Raw genomic sequence first — 15515 nt, 5'->3', positions numbered from 1 at the left:
GTAACATTATAAATGTATTTACTGTCAGTTTTGATCAATTTAATGAATCGTGGTTAAATAAAACAATTAATTTCTTTTTTTTCCCTTTTTAAATCTTACTGTCCCAAACTTTTGAACAGTAGTGTAGCTACAGTATATGTTGATATTTGACTGTTACATCTATTAAGCATAATTTAATGTTTGCAAATTAATGGGATAGTTCACCCAAAAATTTAACTTTTATGTTTATCTGCTTACCCCCAGGGATTCCAAGATGTAGGTGACTTTGTTTCTTCAATAGAAAAAAATGATGATTTTTGACTGAAACCGTTTCCATCTGTCAGTCAAATAATGGGAGTGATCGCGCTCTGACAACGACAGTAATGTCTCGCACTCATTGAAGTATAAGTGCGAGAAATCACTGCCGTTGTCAGAATGCAATCAGACCTCACTAATCGAGTGTTGAACGCAGTTGGACATTGTGGTGTTTTAGAGGTGAAAAATGATATAAATACTGTGGTTTCTCGCACAAACCGATCGTTTCGTGTCTGAGGACATCAGTGTGTCGTCACGAGCCGCAGGGATTAATTTGGATTTGTCTATGCAAGTTTTTTCAACTCTTATTGATAGAGTTCCCATTCACTCGCATTATTTGACTGACAGACGGCAACGGTTACAATTAAAAATTTGTGTTCTACTGAAGAAATAAGTCACCTACATCTTGGATGCGCTGGGGGTAAGCAGATAAACTTCAAATTTTCATTTTTGGGTGAACTATCCCTTTAAGCAATAATCCACAGGAGGCTGTATGTGAATATTCATAGGCACAGTGTGAAGTGAAACAGCAGCAATAGGATAAAAGACCAATGTTTAAAGTCGGCATGAAAACGGAAGTTCAGATGTACATTTTTACAAACATTCAAGCGAAATGGCTTTTTTAACAAGAAAAACTATAGTGCAGGACTTGATTTTGTCCATGGAATTGATTGGATCGTTGGAGGGTTGTGATTTGCTATTGCTGTGATGTCATGTGAGTGACAGGTTGCCCCACCCTCCTGCCATTAAACACGTCATCAGAGAAGAGATTTCACTCCATGAGGGAGGGGAAGTTATTTTGATTAAAGATTATGAGGGCACATGAATATTTAAAAAAAAATAAATAATAATAATATGATCTGCACAGATAAATAATTTATAATAAATACTGCAATATTCCATAAAAAATATAATTTCATGGTGATATAAATAATCAAAATAAACAAGACTCCACACATTGTTATCATTTGTCTAATTGAAGGCTGTTGTCTTATTGATGGTTGCCAATCAACTTGGATTCTTGATATACAATTACAATACATTTTACATGTACTTCTCATGTGCAGGTCCAGGCCCGCGGGGCGCTGCAGTATCTGGTGTCTCTGTTAGCGAGTATGGAGCACAGCGCACATCACACACTACTGCTGGAAATCCGCTGCCTGACTGATCGCTACACCTCCATCCTCGGCGGCGGCGGAAAAGACATCTACCGGATGAGCAACAGTTTTACCGCCATCGCTCGGCTGCTGGGACGCAAGCTGGAGGCTGACAGTACACTGAGCAGGTACACACACACACACACACACACACACACACATTTTCCCAGTTCTGTCGCTTGCTTTGATTTCCTGAATAGCCTTGACATGTTCCAGAATTAGTTTTTGAAACCACACGCGTGATCAGTTTTATTGCAGTAATTGGCATTTTATTATGATAGATTAACTTCTGTTTAAAAGCTCCCTAATCCACAGACCTTTGTCTGCTTGTCAACACTCACCATTGCAAAATTCTTCAGTTAATCTGCGTTTTGGCAGTTTCATTGCTAAAAGAAAGATGAGGTAAAGAGTTGTACTTCAGATAGAAACATTTGTCCATTTCTCTGTATCATATGTGCTCTCTTGAGGAAAAATTTGCTGTGTAGGAAAGATGACTGAGAAAGATAAATTTACTGAATGAAATATGGGATAGAGCACTTTTTTTAACAAAAAAGTGTTAGGATAGAAAACTGTTTCTCTACTTTTTCTTGTCTTTATTGCTTATCTGCTTTTTGAAAGTTATTTTAACATCTTGAATTATCTCAAAATTATCTTTGTTACAACTAGAACTATAGATTTTTTTTTTATTGCATATATATGTCTTTCTATTCTAGTTTAACAAGTTATACCTAGCTTTCAAAACTTCAGTGTTCATGTTTTTGGAATAAATTATTATTTCATGGCTTTCTGGGATGCTTGATTCTGATCTTGATCAGTGATGTCTTGAGTCTGATATTTTTATTTAATGACACTAAACTGCATTCACTCAGTGTTTAGACTACATTCAAACAAAAAATTTAATTTAGCAACAAAAGTCAATAAGAAGTCTCAATTTAGATTCAGACTCAGACTCTGTTGTGGCCTGTTTATCATGCTGAGCTGTGTTAAAGTAAATGTATACACTACAACTACATGTAATATACACTAGTTCACATTTTTATGGGTTATTTTTCTATATAACCTCTTTCTGAGATTGTTCGTGTACATTTTTTTAGCTGTATGTTTAAAATACCAGGATGATGTTTGGTTTTTAAAAAAGAGTACACTGTGTGAGGTACTATTTCCCATATAATGTGCCATATCTTCATCTTCCAAGGAACAATCTATTAACTGTGATTTGTCTTTCTTCATATATATATATATGAAGAATTAATACAAATTATCCATTTTTACATTATTGTAATGTACCTTGCCAGAACAGGATGCGCATGTGATGACAATCTACTGTTTGTGACATTGATTGTTGCATAAATTTAACTAATTCAAATACTGTTTTTAAAACAGTATACAGTACATACTGTGCAGTATCCAGTAAGCAATGCTGTAGTATTCTTTTCTGAACATTGCCTTTACCTTTGTGCATCAGAGAGGAGGAGAAAGTGCAGGATTTGTCCAGGCCGTGTGAAGCCAAGCCTAGTTCTGCCACGTTTGCTGAGAACCAGCGTCTGCAGGTGAAGATCCAGGCTTTTGAACAGAAGATGGGCGATGAAGAGGTGGAGTCTGAGAGAGAGGACGAGTCTCCTGGTCCTCAGAGACGCCACAGTCTGGGTCAAGCAGCTCGAGACGAGCGCAGAGAGATGAGGTTCAACAGGTGGGTACAATGAAAAGATAAGTTCAAAATGACTGAAATTAAGATTATTACAGTTTTGTTCTGCTTTTTTAAGATGGGTTGAAAATCATGAGCTTAATTACATTTTATGCTATAGTTGACATGGTCATAGTTTTATGTTTCTCTAACAGCACTATAATTGTGGGGAAAAAATAGTGTCAACTTAAAAGTATTTAAAAAGTAAAAATGTAAAAGTAAATTAAAAGTAAATGTACTGAATAGACATATATTTTATAAATGAGAATATATTGTTGACTTGGGGGATGATTATACTGTATTTGGGGGTCCGTGGCATCAAAAAAAAACGTTTGAAAACCCTTGTAATAATGTGAACAACTCTCATTTGCAGAATTAATTATAATATATTAGATAGAAGTCTTAAAGTCAATCAGAATCAAAACTGGATATACTTACATTCTCAAAGGGTTAGTTCACCCCAAACTGAAAATTATCCCATGATTTCCTCATCCTCAAGCCATCCTTGGGTGTATATGACTATCTTCTTTCAGACGAACACAATCTGAGTATTTTAAATTAAAATATCCTGGCTCTTCCAAGCTTTATAATGGTAGTGAATGGCGCTCACTATTTTGAAGCCCAAAAAAGTGAATTTATTTCGTCTGCTGAACACAAAAGAAGATATTCTGAATAGTGTTGGTAACCAAACAGTTGATAAGCCCAATTTACTTTCATAGTATTTTTTTTCTTACTATGAAAGTCAATGGGGTCTGTTAGTGTGGTTCATTTAAATAAGAGTGAAGGCTGCCATCTGAACCCTGGTGCACACCCAACGAGCAGACCAAGACAGCTGGTGAGTGTGATGACAGAAATGATGGGTCTCTGTACACTTCTAAGTGAACTCTGGTGCTATTTGACTGAAATATGAACGCAGCATGAACCAAAGATCTAAATGAACCAAAAACTTAAGATGTGATCCTGAAAAGGACAGAATGCTCAAGCATAGCTGGTTATTCTCTTCATGGGAGTTACGTTGCCTGTTACAGTTCAGTACAGGCCTCTTGTAGCAAATCTTCATTTCTATGTGCAATGGAGGAATTCCTGGCACTGTTTTGACTCCTTTACAAATTTTATAAGGTCTTTGTGAGTTCTAAAAATACCATCATATGTACGCACAAACAATGCGCACATTTAGCCCGGCACACAGCATTGTTTTGGAGTTCTATTGCAAAATATATATCATAAAAGGATCTTTTTTTTGTTTTAAGTTTGGTAAGCGAACCAGGACTAAATGTGTTTTCTTTTTTGGTCCGGACCAAAGGAAAAAGAGAACCAAACTACAAGTGTAAACACACCCTAAGACATAAATAGGCTTCAGGGAAGTAATATAACACTGCAAAAAATATGTTCTACATAGTGTATTATTATAGTATGGTCTTTTTTAATAACTCAGTCTAAAAAAATGAAGTGACTCTGAGTTTTTGCGTTTTGAGTTGTGCTGTTCTTTCATGTTCAGGTCAAAGAGTCTGGCTCTTCACGCTGTACGCACACAATCCATTAACTCTGACAGCAGTCCAGAGGGAGAGGGGGTGGATCTGGGTGCAGAACTCAATGTCTGTAAGGCCAGTCCCAGCCCAGAGACTGGTCCTGTCCCCTCAACCCTGCAGGAGAACCACAAAGAGCGCACAAAAAATCAACCTGACACATCTCCAAACAGTGAGGGGCAAAAGGTGGAGGTTGGAGACCACCGGGAGGGAGATCGACTCTGGATCCACCTGAGAGACAACATGGAGGAAATCAAAACCTTCTGTGCAGAAATGATCAAACTAATCCCCATACCTGAGCACTGTGTCATTGAAGGTAAACTGCCAAATCTAAGAACAATCCACACAGTAATATGTTCAAAAACCTCACATTCATGTGTAGTGCAGCAGGACAACTCTCTCCTACAAGTCTACTACACTCTCTTTTAAAAATTACTTATTACTGGAGGCGAAATGCACGTGAATGTTTATTCAAGATTGAATTTCATGTCAGCTGCTAATTCTTGTTTTTTTTTTTTGGTTTAGCAACATGAGGAGAACGCTTTAGATATGATAGAAATGTAAACATGTCATTTATACACTGGGATGCCATGCTGAGTTGTCTAACTTCTTTAGTTTAGTCTTATGCTTTCTGACTGAAGCACTGACAGGTTTCCCACTGTTCTGGAAATGTTAGCACCAAATACTGCTCTTCACATGCCCAGAAATGTTGTTTGAAATACACAGGATCCACTCTTTTTTTATTATTATTATTAGATTGCAGAGTTTAGTACATGACATTGTTTTTGTACGTTATATTTAGATTCCAAATTTTCATTAAATTGCTTGATAGAAGTAGTTCCATTGTTTGAGTCAATGGTCAACATGATTTATAATATTAGCTATGACACTGGTTATTGTCCATAATATAAAACTAACATTTTTGTAGAGAAAGTTGTGCTTGCCCTGGCAAAACTCACTGCCACAATAGTTAAGCAATATCACATGAGCAAGAGTACTGTTTTTCCAAATATTAACATGATTTCGAATATGATATTGATTTTATTATACAGGTTAATATTAAAGGATTACTACACTTTTAAATAAAATTTTCCTGATAATTTACTTACCCCCATGTCATCCAAGATGTTCATGTCTTTCTTTCCTTAGTCAAAAAGAAATTAAGGTTTTTGATGAAAACATTCCAGGATTATTCTCCTTATAGTAGACTTTAATGGACTCCAAACGGTTGAAGGTCAAAATTACAGTTTCAGTGCAGCTTCAAAGGACTTTAAACGATACCAGACGAGGAATAAGCTTTATAAACATAAATTATCATCTTGCAAGTGCTTCCGCTTTCCACATTCTTCAAAAAGCTTACGCCGTATGTCCTACGCCTTCTCTATTCAACTTGCGGAACGGACGCGGCACCAGTTTCGTTTCTTTTCGTAAGTTGAATAGGGAAGGCGTAGGACATACGGCATCAAGACGATAATTTTTGTTTATGAAGCATATACAGTTGTATTTTTTTTTTAAAATGACCCATCGTTTCGCTAGATAAGACCCTTATTCCTCGTCTGGTTTTGTTTAAAGCCCTTTGAAGCTGCACTGAAACTGTAATTTTGACCTTCAGCCGTTTGGAGGCCATTGAAGTCCACTGTAAGGAGAATAATCCTGGAATGTTTTCATCAAAAACCTTATTTTCTTTTCGACTGACAAAAAAAATACATGAACATCTTGGATGACATGGGGGTGAGTACAATTAATTTAAAATTAGTAAAATATAAAAAAATATAGTAAAAAATAAGTAAAATTTTATTTAAAAGTGCACTAATCCTTTAAGCGAGTTACATTTAGACACACTATTGTCTGTTTTGATATATTTTGCCTACAAAAATAGTTCCAAACAAAACCACAGCAGAACCTTTGCACATCTTCGAAAAACAAAAGGCTGGGTTTTGTTATTGCATAAATCGTTACTTTATATTTCATTTTTGGTTTATGAATGAATTGTTGGAGTGAATGATTCATTTACCTATTCATAAAGACAGTCACTTGATTTGTTTCTGAATGAATGCTATTTGACTCAGTGACTCACTCATTAAGACAGTGACTTGCCGCTACCTACTAAAAGTATCATTTCATTATTTTTAAATCATTTGATGTTTTAATATTCTAAATATTGTTTTTAAAACATTAATTTCAAAACAACTTTGTCAGGCATCCATAAGTCCAGTTGCTGTAATAGCACACCTCTCCTCAGTAAGCCACATGATTTGATGTGTCATCATCAATAGCACATTGCAGGATGAGTTATGCACTAAAGTTAAATATGTAAGGTTCAATTAATTGTTCAAATCCATGAGTATGAACCAATAGTAATAGTGATGCTTGCCTTTTCAAACACCACTTATTATCAGCTATGTTATATGCAAGAATTCAGCTGTGGGTGGCACACAGAACAAAGGGATGCTTGGCAGAGCTATTTTACTATCTCCCCTGCACTGGCCCGGGCCTCTGCCTCCCTTTCACATTACTCAACAGCTCTCCCACTGAGAACCAGAAGGTAATCGATCAGTTGGAGACCTGCTGAACTGGCAGGATACATGTGAGTGCATTTATGTGTGTCAGTGTGAAGGATTCAGATCAGTCATACTTACTCAGATCATGGAAAAACAGCTAATGCCTTAGTCATATGCGGTAAATCTGTCAGAAAGTGTTTTTGTGAAAGATATATTGAACAGTGTCCTCTTATTGGCAGACATCACTAGATGAGAGCAGATCTATTGTCTTTTACTGTAGTCCTTTTAGTCTTTTTAGCATTAAGTCTCTCCTTTTTGAAGCGCACAACTAGTTTGAACCAATAGCATTTGATTGTGGCTGTGATAAAGCATTTCATTGGCTGGACCCACTGAACAAACATGCCTCTTCACTACATGAGAAAGTGTTTTGATTAGTTCAATTTATGAATATGTAAAAAGACATAAACTATTATTGCCCAGCTCTAATCTGCTGTCTGGAGCTATTAAGATATTATAAACATTAGCATCATTATTTTCTGTAAAGCTGCTTTGAATAAAATTTGTATTGTAAAAAGTGCTATATAAATAAATTTGACTCACATTAAGGGCCCTATCATACACCCAGCACAATGCGATGCCGGGAGCTACACAACTGTGTTTTGCTAGTTTCAGCCCGATGCAGTTATCATTTTCATGTCCAGCGCCACGTTGTTTAAATAGCAAAAGCACTCACGCCAGTCTATTCGCCCATGGGCGTACTGGTCTGAAAACAGGGTGTGTTCAGGTGCATTGTTGGCACGTTGCTATTTTGAGTCGACCGCTCCATTGACCAACTGAAACCTGGTCTAAAGTCTTCTTGTTTTTAAGCAGCAAATTAGTAATATGTGTACACTCTGCTTGTTACACACACAGGGACACGCAGCAGCGCACACACATTTCTAAATATTAAAAATAAAAGGATTCCTCTCTGGAGAAGCATTTAGTCTTTCCGCTTGCAAATTCTGCCATGTAAATAGCAAATCCGCCATAGTGCAATCGCAACTGGCTTTTTTAAAGGGAACGGGAGATGAGACTCCGATTGGTTTATTGCACGTTACGCCCAAAACACACCCATGACTCATTAAGAGACTAGGTGCAACCCTTTTGGACCATGTGCCTGGCGCGCCGACCATTTTTTCCATCGTTAAACTAGCAGACCATGTGCTTAGATCATTAAAATAGGGCCCAAAGACATTATTGAAACTCATTGAAAACAGTTTATTAATTCATTTCTTTTTTCTTTTTTTAACATAGTTTGATAAGTCATGCTCAGAGCAGTTGACAAAAACATCAAAAAATAGATCTGCTTTATTGTGCATAAAATTCTTATGATGATTATGATGACTTTTTGAACAAAACTGTTGAGTGAACAATTCAATGACTTAATCATAAGAAGACATTCACTGGTTGTCACCTACTGGTGTATTAATGTTTGAGTCACTAAGAGCAATTGACATCACCACTATTAATCCCAAAATATAATTTTGATTTTTATAAAAATGTTTATTAAATGTATTAAAATTTTGGTACATCTATGTGTCACTGAGTCAAAAAAGACTGTGAACTAAAGCATAAGATATACTCCTAGTGTTGTTTCAGAAACACATCTGGAGAACTCAGGGACTTTAAGGCCAGCAGTACATTGGGGGCCACCAGCAGGATCACATCTGCATAGCCAAACACATGAATGCAACATAAAACCAACTTCACTTCACATAGTCATTGAAGGCCAAAGGGAATGGATGATGAATGATATTTGTAGATCGGTTGATCTTAAAGGCACAATATGTAAGATTTTTGTCAGTTATTATCGCTCCATCTGCCATTTTTCGCTGTTGTCCTTGCTTGCTTACCTATTCTGATGATTTAGCTGTGCACAGATCCAGACGTTAATACTGGCTGCCCTTGTGTAATGCCTCAATCATGGGCTGGCATATGCAAATATTGGGGGCGTACATATTAATGATCCCGACTGTTACATAACAGTCAGTATTATGTTGAGATTCGCCTGTTCTTCAGAGGTCTTTTAAACAAATCAGATTTATATAAGAAGGAGGAACCAATGAAGTTTGAGACTCACTGTATGTCATCTCCATGTACTAAACTCTTGTTATTCAACTATGCCGAGGTGAATTCAATTTTTAATTCGATGGCACCTTTAAATCACGTTTTCTTGATTTACCCCGACTACCATGTTTTACCATGCCTAATATCGATCTAGCTTACTACATTGTGCGACAAGTGTCTCATAGTAGCCAACGAGCGAATGCACAAAGTAGAATTATAGCAATTTTCAACAACACTGGACACAACACAACACAACATCACTTCTGTTATGAAGGACAAATGGACTTGCAATGGTCTGTCATGTCCTGTGTAGACAGCTGTTGTGGCATGACTCGATAATGGTCGCATCCAGTTTAAACACAGTGCAACATCAATCTGTAGTTCAGAATCTGGTGTGCTGATATTTGTGTGCAGCCCAACTTACCCATCCTTCAAACACATTCTCTGACATTACACTCACTGCATGTGCAACTGTCAAAACCCATTAATGACATGTAACAACAAGTAAAGTCATAACATAATGATACATTTTCAAATCATTAGTTAATGATTAATTAAAGCAGACAACTGAAAGTTGAAGTATATGGCTTCAACCCATTATGGTAGTGAACATATTAATTTACACTTTAATTAATAAAATGTGTTATTAAGGAATTAACACATTATGACACATTTGATTAATAACAATTCATATATTACTTAATCTATTAATCATATAGAATCTTTATTAGTGGCTGATGGAATAATCATTAATTAATGGTTGAGTCATACTCATACATGATTATCTGTGCATTAGTTAAGCATGAATTAATGCATATTAGTGCACCAGTATTGTAAAGTGTTACCAATGTATCTAATATGATAAAACAGTGCTGCATTACTCCACATATGCATGACCGGAAGAAGCAAAAACAGTTGTCTGCGGCATAATAAAAGCTCCACTGCTCTCGAGCTGAGTGTCTTGCTTGTCTCTCATTAGCAATCGCTCCAGTGCCCTTGTTCCACTCCAATGGCTTTCAGCCACACCTTGCTTCATACTACAGTAATGTTAATAAATCTTTAATGCATTAGCTCAGTCATGAATCTGATTTCTGCCCAAGTCCCGTCAGTTTCTTTTCCATCGGATGTAGACGTGAAGACAACACCTCCCATGATTTCGTGAAATCAAGGCGTCATCAAGCTACACCTTTGTTTTGAATAAGCGACCTCTAGCGGCGAAATTTTTTTTTTTTATAATCAATAGACAGAACAAAACAGTTATGAGTAGTAGTTTAGCGTTTGGGGTTTTGCAATCATCAATGGAAATGCCAATATCTACAGTGCAGGGTGAGATAGTCTCAAGTAGTTCAACCAAATAAATAAATAAAATATATCTCCCAAGTACCATGTAAATTGACCAAACACTACTCATTTTGTTATCTTCCACACCTGTGCATCAGATGAGCAATCATCAGTCTGTTGGTGTGCCATCTGAGGCTGAGGTTAGGTGGAGGAGAGCAGATATAGTGGAAGTATATACATGGAACATTTTAAGACACAAAAAATCGCAAAAATACAAATTTGAACAATTTGCAATCATTATTTACTCAGGGATTTTTTTACACCTGGATTGTTGGGAGAGTTTGCTTCAGAACCTGTTGCATTTTCTGCCTAAGTTCAATTTGTTTTGGCATATATGAACACGGCAATCACACTCTGATCTGCACCAAAATAAATGGTCCGAAATTGCCTGAACTCAACAGTGTAGCAATTTAAGTCCTTGATTCGGAATAAAGCAAATGATCTACAGGTCTGAAAATGCCCTAAAACATGAGACAAAAAAAGGTTTTTGTTGTTTTATGAGTTCCTGGTGTTACTGATAAATACTACTTATGCAGTGGTTTGGAGTTTGACTACACTATTGTATTACAAGATGGAGCAGTTTAGCTGCTGGGAGTTTATTTTAGGATATTTTGTGGTTTTGGGAAGTAGGTTACATTTTTGATGAATGAATTCATAAGCAATTTATGCTCCTGTGTTTATGTGTGTGTTGTGCTCCAGACTCAAATCGTGGCTGTGTAGCTAAGCTGTCATTCTCCTGTCCACTGAAAGGACACTACTGCCTCTATGGAAAGTCCTGTTTCTCCCTGTGTAGCTGCCAACCACATCTCTGGATCCAAATCATGTTACTGTCACTGCAGGTAACAGTTGGACATGTTGTTTTTGTGAAACAAGATGTGTGTGAGTGTGTTTTATCTATACTTGTGAGGGCCAGATGTCCTCACTTATATAATGAAATATCATGGCAACCAACTGAGGACATTTTACGTGTCCTCGCTAGATAAAAAGGCTTATAAATCATCCAAATCGTTTGGATGCAAAAATGTATTGTTATTTAAATCAAGTGATCTGCAGAGGTTTCTGTGAGGGTTATGTTTAAGTGTAGGGGTCAGGTTTGAAAATTATCATTATCCTAATATAAAAACAATGGAAGTCTATGAGATGTTCTCACTAATATAAACAAATATGTTTGTGTATATGTCAATGTGTCATTGAGGGGTCTAAATAACAATGTAAATATTTTTTGTTGTTGGATCCTTTATATATATAGAATATATTTTTAAATTATATACGTAGTTACATATTGACATTTAATAATTTTGGCTTAGAGGTTAATCTTATCTTACCATGAGCAGCAGTAAATGTAATGTTTGCCTTAGCAAACACCTCTAAGTATGAGTAATGTGAATCTTGGCAAGCTAGCAGTGTAACTAGCAGTGTCTGTGTGCAGAGTAAAGTGAGTGAGGCGTTGTGCTGTCAGGACGAGTGTGTGCAGCAGCTGAGGAAACTCTGGGAGAAAACACAGCTGACGGGAGCACACAGCTTTGAGCTGGCCATGACCCAGACAACTATTCCTCACAAGAAGGTAAAGTCTCTACCGTCTCTCTTTTATGCTCTCTCTGTCTGTCTGTCATTCATTCACACAAACACACACTCTTATGAACCAACATGTATCCACTCACTCAGCACCTCCCTCTACCTGAGAAATGACACTAGATTTGACTTCACACTCCAGCCCATCTGCTTTTAACCCACCCATGATATTTGAAGGGATTGTTCACCTCAAAAATAGAGAAAATGGCACCATCAAAGTGGTCCACACATCTCATGTGCTATATTCCAAGTATGGAACTCAATTTACAAAATTCCCATAATCAATCGTTGTTTGAAATTAACAATCGATTAATCATCAATCTTAACCTCTTGCATCAGAAGCGGGGGTGCTACTAAGTTATTATGTTACTTAACAACAGCCCTAAAGGTCAGCAGAGATCCGGTCAACTAGACAATCCCCTGTGAAGGCCTTGTCTACACGGCAGCCATCGGCACAGATCCCCAGCAAAGACTACAAGTTATGAGTTATGAACAGCTTTGTCTCTATACTGGCATGATGAATCCAATCTTCAAGCAAAAGGAACTGGATAAAATATTTGAATGCTACTGATTTCTGATTTGGATGCAGCCTGAATCATAATCACACCTTGTTTGTTCATTGGCCAGAGGAGAACTGATTCTTTCAGATTGATTCTTTTTAGATCGACTCTGTGACAGTACTTTCACTCCAAGGGCAGCTCCTGAAGACCGAGATGGATAGCAGCGAGGACAGCATCTACTTCTAGATGCAGGACAGTTAGGATGGTTGAAGCGGAATTCTGTGAGCAGGGATAGGTCAAGAATGTCATCTAGGGGAACCCAGGAATGTTCCTCCTGTCTATATCCGTCCCAGTCTACCAGATAGTCGATACGGTTGCCCCATCTCCGGGAGTCCAAGATGGTATTGACCTTGAAGATGGATCCTTCCTCTGATTCCACTGGAGGAGAAGATACGTCAGTAGCACCAGACCTGAGGGAGAAGAGATCAATGGGTTAGTATATGGTTTTAAGAGGGAGACATGGAATGTTGGTGATGGTGAAAGGACCTATATAACGGGGCCTCATTTTCTGGCAAGGGAGATAGAGACAAATGTCCCTAGTGGAGAGCCAGACCTTTTGCCCTGAATGGTATGTGGGTGTAGCAGCTCTTCTAAGCCTGGACCAGGAAATTGGGGGAATAATGTCACATCCATGGGCATCCCAGGATGATTTCAGAGGTGGAACCCTCCAGCACCATAAAGGATATCAACTCTGAATGCAAACATCCGATACGCAGTGTAACTGTCGGAGTGCAGTGAGTGATCACACCCTTACCCAGCGTTCTTCCCAAGATGGTATAAATGTTCAGGATCTATGGGTAGGGGATTTTGCTGAGACGGAGTCTGCAGAGGAGGTTCTTTGAGATAAAATTGCCCGCAGATCTTTAGTCGATGAGGGCTGAAACAGAAAGACAGGCTGTGGTAACTGTGATGGTAGTATGATTTAAGCAGGAAATTTTAGGTGGCAGTAATCGTATTATGAACGATAATTCAACAAGAACAATTTTTAATGACAACTACACTCAGGAAACGGGCAATAAAGCACAACCACATAAACCAAAATAAGACAGAACATTGAACAGAAAAAACTAGGGTCCTGGAAGCTGAGACGGAACTGCAACAACGAGCAGCCAGTGGAGCCGAAGGGGTGGAGTCTGTGGAGTAGGCAGAGCGACAACTGACCGAGGTGGAGCCGGAGAGACAAGGGAGCCTGGTGGAGCCATAAGGACGACGGTCCCAGATGAAGCCGAGGGGACGAGGAACCAGGGTGGAGCCAACTAGTCGACACGGTGAGGTGGAGTTATAACAGAAGAGCCGTGGAACTAAAGGGAATCAGCAGAGGCGGGGCTGAAGGTCTGGCTGGCTTAGGCAGAGGAGGCAGGAGAGGGAGGTGAGGCAGGCCCATCATTGAGGCAGGAGACTTAGGGCTGGGCTGGACCAGTAGAAATGCAGGAGACTTGGAGCTGGGTGGGACCAACAGCAACGGGAGACAAAGGGCAATATCCTTCCACTTCCTCATGTAATGACTGAGATAAATCAGACACAAATATTTGTTATATTTAACAATATTTTTAAAACCCTGTGCAAACCAGGGTGTCTGCCCGATCCCCCGATCTGAAACTATGCAGGCCTCAGGTTAGTTCAGTCATTATGAGTCAGGCTACAAAGATAAGACATAAAGCCTGTAAAAACAGACTTTCCTGCATTAATTTATAGATGCAGATTTATAGATGGCTTGGTACGTGGAATGTGACAGTTGTAGCCCATTTCCTGAAGACGTCTGTGTGCGGTGGCTCTTGATGCACTGACTCCAGCTTCAGTCCACTCCTTTTTGAAGCTCTCCTAAGTTCTTAAATTGGTTTCACCTGACAATCTTCTCAAGCCTGCGGTCATTCCTTTCACTTGTACACCTTTTCATTCCACACTTTTTCTTTCCAGTCAACTTTCCATGAATATGCTTTGGCACAGCACTCTGCGAACAGCCAGTTCTGTCAGCAGTGACCCTCTGTGGCTTACCTTCATTGTAGAGGGTCTTGATGATCGTCTTCCCCATGACTGCTGTTGGGATTACTGACCTAAACCCAGTATTTATATCTGAGAATAGTACTTTAATAGAACTTGAAATTAAATATTCTAATAATTTGAGATACTGATTTTTTTATTATTATTATTGTGATGAGCAGCAAGCTGTAATCATCAAAATGAAAACATAAAAGTCTGGAAATATTTTACTTTGTCTAATAAATCTAGAATATATTTAAGTTTTACTTTTTGAATTAAATTACAGGGAAAAAATAACTTTTTCATGATATTCTAATTTATTGAGATGCACTTGAATATAGTTTACACCCCATATTTACGTTCATTGTTTTGTGTTCAGATAAAAAGTCATTCTAATATGCTTATTTGGTGCTCAATTACTAATAATGATTCTTATTATTATCAGTGTTGAAAATATGTATACATGATTTTTTTTTTTTTTTTTGAAAACTGTGATACTTTTTTTTTTTTTAAGGATTCTCTGGTTTAAAAAAAAAAAGTTCAAAAGAACAGCATTTATTTGACTGTCACTTTTGATCAATTTATTGCACGCTTTATTTTTCCACAAAATCAAAACAAAACAGCAAAACACATTGATAAGTGTTAAAGGGTGCCCAAGAATGCTTTTTCACAAGATGTAATACAAGTCTAAGGTGTCTCCTGAATGTGTCTGTGAAGTTTCAGCTCAAAATACCCCATAGATTTTTTTTTATAAATTTTTTTAACTGCTTATTTTGGGGCATCATTAACTATAC

At 37.7% G+C, this 15515-nt stretch overlaps 1 protein-coding gene across 4 annotated transcripts in view; it reads left to right on the top strand.

The window, feature by feature from the left end:
- Window positions 1–15515, top strand: part of veph1 (ventricular zone expressed PH domain-containing 1) — a 153139-nt gene that overhangs the window by 93648 nt on the left and 43976 nt on the right. For all 4 annotated transcript variants that reach the window (XM_067388985.1, XM_067388987.1, XM_067388988.1 and 1 more), the window contains exons 7-11: window positions 1362–1579; window positions 2917–3141; window positions 4634–4977; window positions 11309–11448; window positions 12039–12173. In XM_067388985.1, coding sequence (XP_067245086.1) covers window positions 1362–1579; window positions 2917–3141; window positions 4634–4977; window positions 11309–11448; window positions 12039–12173 — 1062 coding nt within the window. The remainder of the gene's footprint in view (window positions 1–1361; window positions 1580–2916; window positions 3142–4633; window positions 4978–11308; window positions 11449–12038; window positions 12174–15515) is intronic.

The sequence above is a fragment of the Chanodichthys erythropterus genome, chromosome 7 (genome assembly GCF_024489055.1).
Source record: "Chanodichthys erythropterus isolate Z2021 chromosome 7, ASM2448905v1, whole genome shotgun sequence".
In the NCBI taxonomy this organism is placed as follows: Eukaryota; Metazoa; Chordata; class Actinopteri; order Cypriniformes; family Xenocyprididae; genus Chanodichthys; species Chanodichthys erythropterus.
Note: the sequence above shows the minus strand (reverse complement) of the source record. Positions and strands in the feature narration are given on the sequence as shown.